A 15,512-nucleotide genomic window follows, 5' to 3' on the forward strand; every position below is an offset into this window, starting at 1 on the left:
GAGCAATATCTCAAGCAGAAGAGAATCACGATAGCAAAGCGGATCTGAGTAAACTGGACAAAACTCTGAATCCATGCGGGGAAGTGGCAAGGGACCATTGGGGACAAAGGGGAAGGCTGTAAAGGCTGCAGAGGGGGCGGGGCTTAATCCGGGGGCGGGCCGAGAGACTCGGAACACTTCGCAGCTCGGCAGTGGTGCATCACGTCGCCAAGTCCACTGGTGCCTGTGCCCTTCCTGCCCTGAGACCTACAAACGCTTTCCTCGGTCTGAAGCACCCGCCTGGTCGGGGCCACTTGGGGGCGCGGCCGACGGCAGGTTTTTCCTGTACTGCGCTGGCGCTTAGCCACGCAGAGACCCTTTCGAACTCCTAAACCAGCAGCTAGACAGGGACCCCGAGCGAACTCGGTAAGCACTTGTTGAGTCTCCGCCTTGCTGATGGACCGGCCAAGTTCTAGGAAAATGTGGGGGCTATGCCTAGAGGTCACTTGGTGAAAGCGTACACTCCCCTCCCCTTTTCCTCTGGGTGTCAGGAACAGCTTCCCATGTCTTTCCAGTCTCTAGTGCCTCTCGGGCTCATTCTTCCAAGAACCGGTGTTGTTTGGGGAAGGTGGACTCCCTGAACCTAGTTGCACCTGGGGGTGGGGGGAGCCAGTGTTTGGCCTGTTCTTACCTGAGAGGAGAGAGGAAGGGAACTATGGGAGGAAACCAGAATGTTAGTAAGATGGAGTCTAATGGTAGCGAGCGAGAGGTGAATTAGGTTGTCCTTGGGTGGGAGGACAGGAAGGGTGTTGGGTAGAGGTCTATTTTCTGATAGCTATTTTTGTGCTGGACAGTTCCATGCAAACTAGACCTAATCTTAAAGAAGGTACAGGCCCTCTTCTGGAGCCCCAGAACCTACCCCCCCACACACACACACCGACTTGTTGCATGGAGCTGAACAGTGCTAAGGGGGTATGGCTGTTCCTAGCCCTGAGTGTGGACAGTCCATTCTGGCCACCTTCCACAGGAAACCTGACCTGAGGGACAGAACAGGAAGGAAGCAGGTGGGTGTGGAGCGAGGAATAGGGAAGGGTGGCACTGGGTACAGGAAGGGGGACTAAGGGAGTGCCAGGACCTGGGAGGCACTCAGAGGGTTATAAACGGAGCCCGCTGGCCATCCCAAAGCTCAGTGATTTACTGGTGGTCCTCCTGAGCCCAGGTGCTGTCAGACTCCATCCCAGTTCTAGAATAATAATCTCAGACACTGAATAAACCTACAAGTTTGTTCTGGCTCTCCCCACCCCCATACAACTCAATCCTTCATCTGGAACCCTTCACCATGACCGCTGTTCTCCCTGGCTGCTACATTTCTTCTTGCTTCACTGGCCTGCGACCTCACCGAGAGCAGGGCTCATCTTTTCTCTACTTGAGTAGTTAGTTCCAACAAGGACACTGGGATCCCATCAGGACTGTGGCTAAACAGTGCACTGGGACTGGTCACTAACTGCTGCTGCCAAGCTGGCTGCGGTGCTGCATGCCTTGGATCTCAGCACTTGGGAGGTGGAGGCAGGAGGATTAGGAGTTTAAGGCCAGCCTTGGCTCTGCTAGAGGCTGGAGAGATGGTTCAGTGGTTAAGAGCACCGGCAACTCTTCCAGAGTTCAGTTCACAGCAATCACACAGTGGCTCACAACCATCAGTTAGTGGGATCTGGTGCCCTCTTTTGGTGTGTCTGATGACAGCTCCACTGTACTCATAAACCTTTTTGCTTTAAAAACAGGTGGTATAGCTATATAGAGGAAGGCGCTTACCTGGTTTGTGAGAGGCTATGAGTTCCATCAGAGACAGAATGAGTGAACAAGTTTCTTGTACTAGATGAGGAAACACTGGGTGTTTTTTTGTTTTTTGTTTGTTTTTCTAGAGAGGGTTTCTCTGTGTAGCCCTGGCTATCCTGGAACTCACTCTGTAGACCAGGCTGGCCTCGAACTCAGAAATCCGCCTGCCTCTGCCTCCCAAGTACTGGGACCAAAGGTGTGTGCCACCACCGCCTGGCCAACTGGGTGTTAATTTGGAGCCATGCACTATGCTCCACTTGAGGATTCAGGGAAGGGATCACTGGTACAGGCCAGAGACGCTGAGGAGGAGTCCTGCTGAGGAAGCCTCTAACCAGGCCCCAGAATGACATAGCTGGAAATATGCAGGCTTGTGTGGGGCTTGGTGAGGAGGCAAGTCCTGGGGAAGGGTGCACTGAGGAACCAGGGAAGACTGAGGTAGGTGGGAGAGGTCCAACTTGCCCAGAGGCTCATGGGAGAGCAAAATGGTTTCTTCAACTGTTAAACCATCTGGCTTTGCCATTTCTCAGCTGTTTGGCCTTGGGTATATATCACTGCTCTCTGAGCCTTAGTCTGGCCATCTGTAAAATGGGGACAAGGCTACCTAAGTCAGGCGGCTATTGGCAAGGCTGTGAGATCATGTTTGCAAAGCACTTTGGATCACCTGGCATACTTCGAAAGTTTATCGAATGGGGTGTTCTTGTTTTGTTTCTTTCAGGCTACTGTCACTAATGTCAGTTCAGAATTCTGACTGGTCCCTCCAACAGGACAATCCTATCCTCAGGGAGACAGATGCACCAGTCAACACAGACAGTGACTCAGGCCACTGGCCAGTGGAGGGCCACGAGGATACCTCTGCTCAGGTTGTAGGAGTCCCACACTTTCTGAGACTGCTGTGGTCCCATCCTCTGGCCCTCATTCCCCTCCTGCCAACTAGGTGATAGTTTGCATTTCTCTTTCTATTAAAACAAAACCTTTGTTAGCCAGGTGTGACAGTGCACATCATTAATCCCAGCATGCAGGGCAGAGGCAGGCAGATCTCTGTGAGTACAAGGCTAGCCTGGTCTATATATCGAGTATCAAGTTCCAGGCAAGAGAGACCCTGTCTCAACCCTCCAACTTTTTTATTTAATTATTTTGTGTGTGTGTGTGTGCCATAAGACATGTGGAGGTCAGAGGACAAACCGTGGGACTCAGCTCTCCTCTGCTACCATGTGGGTCCCAGGGAGCAAACTTAGGCTTGGTGATAGTTGGCTTTTGCTGCTGAGCCACTGTCCTGTTCCCTCTTCTCCCCTACTTTGAGTCAAGCTCTCGCTATGCAGCCTTGAACCTTCAGTCCTACTTCAGCCTCCCAGGGGGTGGATTACAGCTGCTTTGTAGACCCTTTCTCTTGTCAGGAATTGGACTTGAAATTCCATATAGCACCTCTCCTAGGTCTGGTCTGAGTTGTCAGAGCAGATGAGGACTGACCCAGGGAATGAGTGAATGGAGGAGCTTCAACTGTGTGCTGTGGTGTGTGGGAGTTCCTTCAGGAAGACCTCAGATCAGCAGTGGGCCTACTGTTCTGGCTTAGTGAAGAACTGGAGGGCTTTCCTTCCCGGTGCAGAGGGATGCTTGGGAGCTGCTGGAGACTGGAACGGAGGTGATAAGGAAGGAGAATCCTAGCCCCGCCCCCTTTCCTCCTGTGTCCTTCTCAGGCTGCTACAGGCTCCATCTTGGGCCCACCTTGCCTGGCTATCAACCAAGCTTCAAACTGGCCTGGCTTTCGGACGCTCCTGCAGCAGCTGCCTCCGCAGGACAGTGATGTGGGTCTCCCCTCTGATTCCCTCTCTCTCCTTCTTCCCTCCCTCTCCCCACACTGTTCATAAGTGGAAAGACTCTTGGTCTAGAATCCAGGGGGTATGACTAGAAGGCCCAGCTCTGCCACTAGCTGGTGGGAGTCATTTCCCGAACTTGAGTCTAATAACAGGCATAGTAATATCTGTTCTTAGTACCACAAAGCTTACTTAGCTCAAGAGCAAATGGGAAAATGGACATGAGCAGCATTTGACATCAAGAATGGAATGCACACATGTAGAATATGATCGTTTAGCGTTTATTGAGGCCCCGCCATGCACAGCCTAAAGGCTTATACTTCACTGGGGGAGGAGGGGCAAGGCAGCTACGAAGTAGAGAGCACACAGACCTGAAAGGATGCTGAGCTCTGGCTCCTTAGGAATGGGAGCCAAGCTATCTGGTGACGTGATGGTAGGAGGTGCTAAGGGGCCCTGAGTGGTAGCCATTTCCATGGGCAGCAGAGTGATCCCAACAAACCACGCCCTCTTCTCTTTTTCCAGCACATAAGCTATTGTCTCCCAGAGTCCTACTTCTCTCTGACCCAGTATCTAAGCCTTATAGAACTTTTCGGTCCTCGTGGTGTTTCACTCTGAGGTCTGGTTGCATGGGAACGTGTTTCAGCAGGAACGCTACTGTCTGGCCCTAGGGGAGGAGGAACTGACCCAACTTCGACTCTTCTGTGCCCAGAGGGAGCGGAAATCTCTGGGACAGGGGGTGGCCCGTCTACTGCCTCCTACGCTTGAAGGATACACCTGTGAGAAGGTGGGGAGTCTGCCCCCCTGCTCTGTCCCCGAACCTTCCCCTTCCTCTGCTCTTTGCTCTCTTGCTTCTGAAGAAGGGCCTCGGGGGACTTTCCTGGAGAAATGGTTTCAGCAGCAGTGATTTGGTAAATGTTAGAGAAAAATGGAAGCCAGCTATGGGGGTTGGTGGCTTTTCTTGTGGAGAGGGGCCTGTGGCACAATATGAGAGCAGCCATATTGGGGGCTGTGGTGGGAGAGCCGAGAGGAGGAGCTGAGAAGCTCCAGCTTCAGCGCAACGCCCCTGCTTGGCAGTGCAAGAAGCTACTGAATCCAGGGGAGTACGGAGTGTTTGCGGCCAGGGCCGGTGAGCGGAGCTGTTGGCACAGACCCTGCTTTGCCTGCCAGGCCTGTGGCCAGGCCCTCATAAACCTCATCTACTTCTACCACGATGGGCACCTGTACTGTGGCCGTCATCATGCAGAGCTGTTCCGACCTCGATGTCCAGCTTGTGACCAGGTAGAACACCAAGAGGAGGCACTAGGGGAGTTCTTCCCTGGGGCCAGGAACACGGGAACAGGGAACGGCTTGCTAGGCTTCGGGCTCATCAGAACTAGGAACCACTCAGGGCCACCCCATTCCCTTTGGTTTTCTTGAGCTATGGGTACGTGGGACCTGTTGCCTCTATTTATCTCTCTGTCCCCAGTTCGAGCAGAGGTTTGGACTCAGAATGTTTCTGGATTCTTGAACAGATGTTTATCTCATCACTATGCCAGATGATCAGTGCTGTGCTTGCCCAATGCTAGAAGGATCTTAACATCAACATCAAAGGCCTTATTGAACCTTGGGATAGGAGTCAGGGAAGCTCTGGGGTCCAACTTTGGCCTGTGCCACCTGCTACGTGGACCATCCGGCCCAAAGCCATTCACCCTCCCTGAATCCAAAAGTCACAAAGTTAAAATCAGAAAGCCTGTGGGCATAGCGTTAATGGTATAAGGCGTGGTTATTGGATGGATGAAAGAATGGGTGAATGAATGAATCAATGAATGAATTGGTTTCCTCTCCCAGCTGATCTTCTCCCAGCGCTGCACTGAGGCCGAGGGACAGCGCTGGCACGAGAACCACTTCTGCTGCCAAGACTGCACAGGGCCCCTGAATGGGGGACGTTATGCCCTGCCGGGGGGTAGCCCATGCTGCCCCAGCTGCTTTACCAGACGCTACAGAAGTGTGGGCTCTAGCTCAGTAGGGGCAGCGGAAGGACAAGCGTTCCTTGGTAAAGGAGGTGATGGTGCAGCTCTTTAAGGGGAGGGAGCGGCGGCTTGGGCTGAGCATAGAAGGGGATAATCTTCCAGGCCAGAACCCCCTCGCCCCATTCCCACGCTGTCCTACCCGCTCCAGCAACACCTCGTCCTCCCACCGCAACCCCCAGACGCGAGCTTTGGGCCCCGCAGCTCTCACCGCACGTCCCTGGCCTGCGAGCTCCAAAGGCCTCTTGAACCCACCCGGCGGGGCTGCAGCAGACTCACTCCCAGGCGGGGGAGGCGGTCACCCACTGGTGGACGGAGGCGGGGGCCCCTGGGGTAGACTGGCGGCAGCGGTGGCGCGCACGGCACAGCCAGGGGCGGGGCAGGAGGCTGCACGCAACCTGGCCCGCCTCTTGCACAGGGATTTGGGGGCTATGAAATGGGCATTCCTACTGGGTTTGGAACAGGGGAAGAAGAACCTGGTCCAAGCGTCGGCTGGAACCGTGCCTCCTCGGATGACAAGATCAACTCCCGAGCTGCGCGTCCCTCTGCAGTTACCAGTCTCACCCTGGAAACCCCGAGTAGGGCGTCCAAACGGCAGGATAGAGACGGCCCACAAACACCCGGGAATCCCATAGAGGACAGTCCCTGCTCCACTTGCTCCTCTTCCTCTGAGTCGGAACCCGAAGGCTTTTTCTTCGGCCAGCGCCTTCCAGATCCCTGGAAGACCCCCGAAAACCTCCAAGCAGATGATAGAGATATCTCCAGGAAGCACTGCACCGTTTGTTAGTGGCGCGGCCTGGATATCGGGGTAGTGGGGTTGGGGGGTGGGGAACCTGTGAAGCGAGATAACAGCGCTGTGCTGTGTTAAGACCGGAGACTGAAGGCAGTCAGGCAGGCACGCGGGACAATCCCATTGGTACTGCACGCTCTCTGACCTGAAGGACACTTTCTTGGGAGCACACCACTGCCCAGCGCCTCCAGGGTGAGCTAGCCCCTATCCGCAAAGGCGGGGCTAGCCTCACCGGTCATCACCTTGCTTAAATAACTAACGGAGCTGTGGCGCAGCACGAGTAACCCCAGGCACTGGGAGGCGGGGCCGCGAGCTGGGGCTCCGCCTCCGACCTGGCTTTCCAGCTCTACGAACTCCTGGAGGCGGTCAGGGAGGGCCTTCTCGCTCACCTACGCTGATTGGCGGAAGTGCGGAGTCGGAAGTTACGCAGTCGGTCTGCGACAACTCGGTGCGCCGCTCAGTCGTTACGGGCGTGCTTGGTGCTGTCATGGCTTCCAGTGGAGTGACGGTGAGTGCTGCCGGCTCGGCCAATGAGGCCTCCGAGGTTCCAGACAACGTGGGAGACTGGCTCCGCGGCGTTTACCGCTTCGCCACCGATCGGAACGACTTCCGGAGGTAACCGAGCCTGGCCCCTCTCTGGTCTTCATAAACTTAAAACTTGTATTTCCCTAGTTGGTGAGTCTGGCATGCATCCCCAGGGGTTTTATCGCATTGAGAACATAGTGGTCTCGGGGTGGCAAAAGCCATTCTGTCAGGTAACTTTCAAGGTATGCCCTGGGCCGCCTGAGGACATGGGTTCGACCTATGGGACCCTCAGGGTGGAAGGAGATAGCCTGCGGGTTGTACTGATTTCCATACGTTCATAATGTCACGTGCACAAACACAAATTAATGAATGTAATATTTTTTAAGAAGTCACCCTAACCTAGAAGTCAGGGAAGGGATGCCAACGCATAAACAAATTTTAGCCCCGGCAGAATACTAAATTGGTCTTTGCTTGTGTTAGAAGTAGATGTGAGCCGGGCGGTGGTGGCGCACGCCTGTAATCCCAGCCACTCTGGGAGGCAGAGGCAGGCAGATTTCTGAGTTCGAGGCCAGCCTGGTCCACAAAATGAGTTCCAGGACAGCCAGGGCTATACAGAGAAACCCTGTCTCGAAAAAACCAAATCCAAAAAAAAGTAGATGTGAACTTAAAATTCTCATGTGCATATTAGGGGGACATACCACTGTATCAAGTGTCTGTTAACACCTCTAGAAGGTGGTGCTGAGAGGAAACTTCTTATATCATTAGCTACATGGAGTCCTCTCAGACCATAGGGTTAATGAAATGTTTTCTTTACCCAGGAACTTGATCCTCAATTTGGGACTCTTTGCTGCAGGTGTTTGGCTGGCCAGAAACTTGAGTGACATTGATTTGATGGCACCTCAGCCAGGGGTGTAGCCAGGTAAGCACTCCACTTTGCTCTGCCTATTTTAGGAGTCCTAAGAGATGAAGACAGCAGTATACTCTGCCAGCTATTCACAGGAAGTAGGGAAGATTCTCGGGGTAAAGCCGTGCCCTTGGGTTTCTAGGAGAAAGCAGTTCTCCTGTGTTTTCCCATTTCTAATGCTACCTATTATCTGCTTGCAGAGAATGGAACTCCTGTGTATTCAGACTTTCCAAAGATAGCCTACTGTGTGTGACCACCACAAGATACTACCCAAGTGGCAGCTGAAGTTAACTCCCTGCCCTTGCCTGAAGCCCCCTCCCCACTACTTCCCCCTCCCCCGCCAGCCCCCAGCATCAGCTGAAATGTTTCCTCTGCACAGTTGTGTGCAGTTCCCAACTTTCTGCAGAGGGTAGGTGATCTTTGCCCTTGTCCTGAGGAGTAGTAATGGTTCTTGAAAAAGATTTCAAATAAAGCCTTCACATAAAGACAGGTGTTTTATTCTTTTAATAAGAAACTTCTTACAAAAACAAGGTGTAAAAAGTCAGTTTACAAAAAAACCAAATAAACATGACTTGTATTTCACACTCAGGAGACAGGAATGAGGCCCAAACATGATCTGCAGTGGAGATGAAATGGGAATGGGACCACCCACTCCACAGGGATACAGACATGCCACAAAGCTGATTCTCTTGAGCCGTTCCTATTGGAGTCCTGGAGGAAGAAGGTGGTAGTGGTGGTTGGCATTCTAGTTTGCTAGGTGGGTTTTCCAGGTAGCAGGGAGGCATTGTTGTTGGAACAGAGTGAGATTTGGTGGCAGGAGAAGACAGTGATGTGTGGGTAGAGGCAAACATGTCAGTGAGCACAAAGAGGTGGCTTTCTTCACATCCCAAGATTCATGCTGGTGCTGCTATCTAGTGTTCTTCCAAGCATGCAATAACCAGCATGGAAAGACTCCTGAACTGGGGAACCAGGTGGAAGTAGAGACTAGATCTCCATAGTTTCATTTAGTCAATTTGCTGGGTATTTTAAAACTTTTTTATGAGCCAGACCCTTTGGAACTGGTCATGGGTTACAGAGCATGAGTCGGAAAGGATTAGTGTGTCTAGGCCACAGCTGCGTGACTGTAACAGATGTTAACTTATCGTGGTTCACTAAAGGAAACAGGACAAAGCAGCTTTCCTGGGTCTGCTGGCACATACATATCCAGTCAGTTCTCTATGGCCTAGGAGTATAGCTCACTGCAGAAAAGGCTTCAATTTGACCTCCACAAAATAAGTGGGGTGGGGTACACAATTAAAAGTGGATTTTGTTTTTTGGAGGAGACAGGGTCTGTAGCCCAGGCTGGCCTCAGACTTAGCTATATACTTGAAGGTGGCCATGAGCTGCTAATTCTGATGCTCCCATGAACCAACTCTTAGGATTACAGGTTAGGATTAAAGGCTTTACTATGCCTGGTTTTATGTGGTGCTTATATCAAACTCTGGGCTTTATGCTTGCTAGGCAAGCACTCTACTGAGCTACATGCCTAGCCATGTATAAGACAGATTACCATTTTCCTGTGAATGTGTAGCAGGGTAGAACCTATGTGGTGCATGGCTAGGAGAAACACCCTATGAGTGAACTCAGGTCTAGAATATACCCTGGGGTTACAGATACTCTGAAGAGAGGAAGATGGGCTGTGGGCCTGGTGGCACGCACTTCATCTCAGAGACATGGGTCTCTAAGGCCAGCCTGCTCTACATACTTCCAGGTTAGCCAGGGCTACACAGTAAGACTGACTTTTTTTTTTAAATGGGGCCAGGGAACCAGGGTCGTGAGTATCCACACAAGGACAAGGCCTCGGTTTGAAGCCATTACTTGCAGAGCCCCAAAAGGTGACCAGGAAGCAGCCTTGTAAGCTGTGTGTTAGACTTAGAACCCACATGACCTTGGCTACGCTAGGAAATAGAAACCTGATTTTTGGAGGAATAAAACCTTAAAAAGTGTGCTATGATCCCATAATTGAGCACTTAATGAAAAGATTTAAGTTAAAAACCAGACTTAAGACACGATAGCTCTCAGAGCTTAATTGAGGGTTTATTCAGAATCTAAGGTTTAATTCCAAGTAAATTTTTTGTTTTTTTGGCTTTTTTTTTTTGGATTTGGTTTTTTGAGACAGGGTTTCTCTGTGTAGCCCTGGCTGTCCTAGAGCTCACTCTGTAGACCAGGCTGGCCTCGAACTCAGAAATCTGCCTCCCAGAGTGTTGGGATTACAGGCGTGCATCACCACCGCCCAGCTAATTCCAAGTAACTTTACTGTTGTTCTTTGACTCCATAATGCTGGTTGGGCAGTTTCATTTCAGCTGACTTAGTGGAGCTGAGTGAAACCCAGGGCCTCAAGTGCTAAGTGCTCTAGCAGTGAGCCTTTTCCCCAGCTGCTAGTTGTATTTTAAGTGAAAAATGCCAACTAAAGCATGGGCAGGTCTCACAGAGTGACCCTTCCCTTCATAGCTACTGAGCCTTGGTGAGCGGAGCATGGGCTGACAGGTAGGTACATGGTAGTCAAAGTGACAGACCTGGACAGAGCACAGGGATGTAGAAGACGAAGCGCAGTCCTGAGCAGGACCTTTTCAGCTTTCGTACTGACAAACAGAGCCACCTGTGAGACCCACACTTAGCTGACCAAAAAAAAAAAAAAAATCAAGTGACCCCCGAAAGTTTCACCCCAAAGATAAAACTCTTCACCTGAATTGGTCTAGGAACGAAGCTGAAGGAGCCAGTAACCGAGTATGCTTTGAACGGAAAGTTCATGAACACTTGGTGAAGTCTCACAAGTTCAGTAGAAACTTCAAGCTTGGAGTGAAAGAACTGGCTGGGACTGGCCCTGACCAAACACACCTGAGTCTCACTACCTTCCTCAGCCACTCAGCACTGTCCCAGTTGTCATCTGCCCAGGAAGTGTCGAGGGTGGTGGAGACGGGTCTTCTCCATGATTCACTGCATATTACACAGTGGCTTGTCTGACAGTCTGAAGGTGCACGTGTGGGCATGGTTGTGACACTGCTTCCTGATGATCCACATAGAACCCCAGGGGTTATGCAGACTCTATTGCCACTAGCCACCCAGCTTCATCATGATTTAGAGAAATCCTTTTCTCATCACCTGTGCTCTCCCAACTAACCCTTGCACACATAAGCTGCGGCCCCACATAGGGATGTGATAGATATTCAAGAAAGGGTTGCCTTCCAGAAAGGGCCAGCATTAATGCTAGGCATGGACAAGAGGCAATGAACAACAGTGGTAGTCAGACATTTGATGAATGATTGATTACAAATACAATTTGGGCATTAAAACTCTAGAACTTGTTGGTAAAAACAATTTACATTCGTACATAAGAGAAAGGAATGCTCTAAAAATCTGATAGTGCGTATCCTTTAAACACTACAGACCCACCTGCCACTTAACAAAAAGGAGCCCTCCCACTTAACTCTCATGCAAACCACAATCAAGTACAAGGCACCAAATTTTATGAATTGTAGAAAATTAGTTCACAAAGCTTTATCAGTAAAACAAATTTCAGATATCCCTCTTGCTCCCACCCCCACCCCCAGTTTTAATTCTTCACCATGGACCTCTCGGCTCACTTGGGCACTGCCAGCCAGTCCACCTCATTGGTTCTTCCCCTGAATGTGGATGGAGCTGAAGGCATAGCCAGAGCAGGGACCTCATACAATCATGGACTCGAGAGGCCTTGCCACTGTGAACAAAAATAAACTCTGCTATTGAGTCCATAGGACACATTAACTCTTCTACAGTTTCCAATTTTATTCTTGACGTTTTAAGAGACATGTAAAAGTTGTTTACTATGTGGCAGTGCCCTCCCGTCCCAGCCAGAGGGGCTGGGTTAAAGCTGGCAAGAGCTCTGCGTGCCACAGGATGAGAGCTGCAGTTCCTGGTGCCAAGGGTATCCCTGCTGGCTTTGCGATAGTAATGGGCGTGCTCTTGGAGGCAAGCACAGCGTGAGGGCCAGGCTAGACTGAGGTAAGAAGTCATTGTTGAGGGCTGGTTACAGCAGTAGGTAAACACACCAGCCAGTCACCAAGGGTTCAGACGGAGACTGCAGCCAGGAGAGCAGCACTGGGGTCTGTCTGTCTGTCTGTCTGTCCTTTGCTTTTAGATGTTGCACTGGGATGCAGCTGACAGCGCTCTGCCTTGACTGAACTGCACTCATCTGCAGCAGAACTCTCCTTAAGCACCACATCCCTAACTCACGCTGCTGCTTCTGGTGCTGAAGTGTCCTCTGGGGTTGCAGTGGCACCTTCATGACGGTGGCTCAGTGGAGACAGTTGGTTTCAGTTCCAACTAAGTGATTTTACTAATCTCATTATGTGCGTGTTCAGGTCAGTTAAGCATTTGTTTTATAAAGTCCCTAATCTGCTTACCAGCCCTGCTGATAGCTGCTATAAAACTATTTTTAAAAATTGAGTAAGATCTTTTAATGTTTCTGGGTTTACAATGATTAATGTGTTTTCCCTCTAGACAGTATTCTCTGCCTGCAAGTTCTCTTTCTAGAACAAACAACACAGGGTTTCAGGTGAGGTACAATCCAAACCCAGTCTTACTTCCTTTTTTTACTCTCAATAGTTTGTTGGTTTTGTTTTTCAAACAGGGCCTCCCAATGTAGCTTCAGACTCATAATCCTCCTGCCTCAGCCTAACAAGTGCGAGCCTTACAGGGGTGTACTAGCACACATGGCTTTTTAAAATTTTTTAAATGTTAGTACACTGCCACTCTCTTTAGACCCACAGAAGAGGGCATCAGACCCCATCACAGATGGTTGTGAGCCACCATGTGGTTGCTGGGATTTGAACTTGGGACCTCTGGAAGAGCAGTCTGCGCTCTTAACCACTGAGCCATCTCTCCAGCCCCATTTTTTTTTTTTTTGAATGGGCTTTCCTACCATGGTAACAAATCCTCACCATCATGCCATCTTAGTGATGTGGACCTCCCTGAATGGATGCAGCTTTACATCAGAACCTCAGGCAGTGTGGGCAAGCGTGACACCTTAAAACTGTCCATGAGAGGAGCCCATGCAAAGCTCACAGAAAAGCCTGCAGCAGACAGTAAAACCAAACAGCACAAAATGCCTTACCTTATCGCTTCCAAATAAAAGCTAAATATTACAGAAACCTCACAGTGTTATAAAAGACCAAGTCTAAATCCAGCTTGTCATCCCTGTCAGGATGTCTGTCTGATTTCTTCCATGGCTCTGATATCTGGCAGGCCTACGGGAGAATTCACCTCAAAGGAGAGCAGAAGTAAATACCACAGATGTGCCTGGAAGTGTCCTGGTTCCACATGCCTACAACTCCCATCCAGTGACAGCTGCTCTCTGCCTGAGCTCAAATAGTAACATGAGCTATTCAATCCAAAGAGCATTCATGGGGGAGGCTGTGGGGCACTGCAGTAGCCATTGCAGAGAGAAAGAAGCTTACTGGGCCTGAAAGGGATGAAGACTCTGAGCACCCGAATCCCTCAGAGATGGAGTGAATTTTAGAGATGTGTTTTTACTAATCCCAGAGTGAGAGGTGGAGTCTTGCTCTATTCCTCATGGACAAAGCAGAGGGGTGAATAACCAGCACACTGGGATAGAACAGGCCAGGGCCACAAGCAAACGATATAGTCAGTCCCTAAGCACTGCTCACGCACTAGGGAAGTAAAAGCTCCCAAAGCTTGTGATGTTCTAGGGACAGGAAAGAAGCTTCATGCCACACAATGTGAGACTTTCCAGGCAGCAGGCATTCAGACAAACCCAACTCACCTTCACCGCATTCTGAGAAGGCTTCTGACAACTGACCCAAAACCAGATCCAAACCAAACCATCACTTTGAGCCTGGGCCTTGCTATAGGACTGGGGAAGTCAGGAGTGTCCATGACCTAACATGCACAGACCATGGATACCCAGGTCCATGTGTCCTGACTGCCTACCATGCATACCCAGGTCCATGTGTCCTCCTGACTGCCTACCATGCATACCCAGGTCCATGTGTCCTTCTGACTGCCTCTTCTAAAGGAAGGGGTGGCTCAAGCCTCGGCCTCACCTGTGGAGTGATGAGGTAACAGCAGCTCAGAAGTCAAGCTGTGACAGACAGCCTTCCCATTGGCATGGAGAATGACCCTTGATGGTTACCTTCTTAGTGTGACTAACTCCTGAGACTTCACCTTCCGAGCTGGAACCAGTCTTTCCCACCAGCTGTCAGTCTGGGCCCTCATGTACTCTGTGCAGTGCTTCGGGAAGGGCCTGACTAGTAGGGAACTCATGACAGAGACAGACATGGTTGCTCTCCTGGCTGGCTGATCACTTACCCTGTCTCCTCTACCCAGATCCCTGTTAACCAGAAGCAACTGACAAAAGAATCTTCATAGAAGCTACTCCTTTATATTGTTTTTAGAAAGGAGGGGATTTGCATGTTTCACAAGAAAGTGACTACCAATTTTTTGACAGAGCAGGCATCACAGGGCATTGTCTCGCCTAGACCCAGTGAGGCAAACCCAGGAATCTGTTACTGTGGCAAGCCCCAGAGGAGAACTGGAGGCCATTCTGATGCTTGCCTCCCAGTCAGGGAAACGTGTATGTTCTGCGTTCCTCCTTGCTGCTGGAGTGCACCTGAGCTCGGAGATGGGGCTCTGAGAGTTTTGCGCTGCCCTGAACTGTTCTTCGAGTGTAAAAAAGAATGTAGGCCTGGGTTCTGCACACTTCCTCCACACTGCACACGTCCAGCTTTGAGTCATTGCAGTGGACCCAAAAACCTAGGAAGCCAAAGGAGAGAGAGAATGACAGCCTAGTTTCCATTTTCAGACAGCTGCAGCCAGGAGATGAGAAGAGTGGAGTGCAGAGTCGCCTTCTGCTTACTGGGGGTTGGGGAGACACAGGTTCCCCGAAACCACTGGCTTTCATCCCCACTACACCACAAAGACTCCTGCCTGCAGGACTGACTGAGCGCATTTTGTCTTCCTCATGCTTTTGTGTTGTCTCTAAAGCCTCCACAGGCAGCAGGACAAGGAGGGCTAGGCACAGGGACTGGAAGAGAAAGCCAGTAGAGGGCTCAGCAGCAGTCCTGTCTGTAGGCTTGGGCTGCTGAAAACCTGCTTACAACCTATCTTCAGTGCAGCGGCAGGAGACTGCCCGACGGGGTGTGTGTGTGTGTGTGTGTGTGTGTGTGTGTGTGTGTGTGGAAGGTTGAAGGTCCTCAAGGTAAGGGAGCTAGTAAGGACACAGAAAAGGCCCTCAGTGTCCTTGGAGATGAGATACTTGAGTTGCAACATATCTATCTCCATGAAGCCCCATCATTTCTGCATGACTGAGAAGGAAGCTGAAGTCAGCAGAATTATCATTACCATAGCCATAGTGATCCCATCAATAGGAAATCCTAGGAATGACAGATAATATGCTAACCTCCAGCACTGGATCTAAGTGCTTTGATATGGGTAGTTCAGCTCATTCCTAGCATAGCCTTATATCTTTACTAAACTCCTAACCTTCATAATGCTTCCCATTGAGTGGTGTTTTTTTGTTGTTTTTTTGTTTGTTTGTTTTTTGGATTTTGGTTTTTTTGGAGACAGGGTTTCTTTGTATAGCTCTGGCTGTCCTGGAACTCACTCTGTAGACCAGGCTGGCCTTGAAC

The 15,512-nt window shown here is 50.6% G+C and overlaps 3 protein-coding genes across 12 annotated transcripts in view; 2 read left to right on the forward strand and 1 right to left on the reverse strand.

The window, feature by feature from the left end:
- Positions 1–165: 165 nt before the first annotated feature.
- Positions 166–6,675, forward strand: Prickle4 (prickle planar cell polarity protein 4). 2 transcript variants are annotated; one of them, XM_052192045.1, is made up of 7 exons: positions 166–405; positions 2,528–2,672; positions 3,507–3,614; positions 4,270–4,407; positions 4,698–4,901; positions 5,451–5,655; positions 6,094–6,675. In XM_052192045.1, the coding sequence occupies exons 2-7, from the start codon at positions 2,541–2,543 to the stop codon at positions 6,414–6,416; spliced, it is 1,110 nt and encodes a 369-aa protein (XP_052048005.1). In that variant the 5' UTR covers positions 166–405; positions 2,528–2,540; the 3' UTR covers positions 6,417–6,675. The 2 variants fall into 2 exon arrangements, with proteins under 2 accessions (XP_052048005.1, XP_052048004.1); XM_052192044.1 differs by having other exon boundaries at positions 4,267–4,407; positions 6,094–6,458.
- Positions 6,676–6,812: 137 nt separating this feature from the next.
- On the forward strand, positions 6,813–12,312 carry Tomm6 (translocase of outer mitochondrial membrane 6). Of its 2 annotated transcripts, none has more exons than XM_052192049.1 (3): positions 6,813–7,034; positions 7,763–7,863; positions 12,005–12,312. In XM_052192049.1, exons 1-2 carry the CDS (start codon positions 6,907–6,909, stop codon positions 7,857–7,859), a joined length of 225 nt encoding a protein of 74 aa, XP_052048009.1. In that variant the 5' UTR covers positions 6,813–6,906; the 3' UTR covers positions 7,860–7,863; positions 12,005–12,312. The 2 variants fall into 2 exon arrangements, with proteins under 2 accessions (XP_052048009.1, XP_052048008.1); XM_052192048.1 differs by lacking the exon at positions 12,005–12,312 and adding an exon at positions 8,049–8,333.
- The window catches only part of Usp49 (ubiquitin specific peptidase 49), a 68,621-nt gene continuing 63,620 nt past the window's right edge, over positions 10,512–15,512 (reverse strand). For 7 of the 8 annotated variants that reach the window (XM_052192036.1, XM_052192038.1, XM_052192040.1 and 4 more), the window contains exon 7: positions 10,512–14,637. In XM_052192036.1, coding sequence (XP_052047996.1) covers positions 14,447–14,637 — 191 coding nt within the window. In that variant the 3' untranslated portion in view covers positions 10,512–14,446. The remainder of the gene's footprint in view (positions 14,638–15,512) is intronic. The other variant, XM_052192042.1, reaches the window with a different exon arrangement.

Source organism: Apodemus sylvaticus, chromosome 9 (genome assembly GCF_947179515.1).
Source record: "Apodemus sylvaticus chromosome 9, mApoSyl1.1, whole genome shotgun sequence".
Lineage (NCBI taxonomy): Eukaryota > Metazoa > Chordata > Mammalia > Rodentia > Muridae > Apodemus > Apodemus sylvaticus.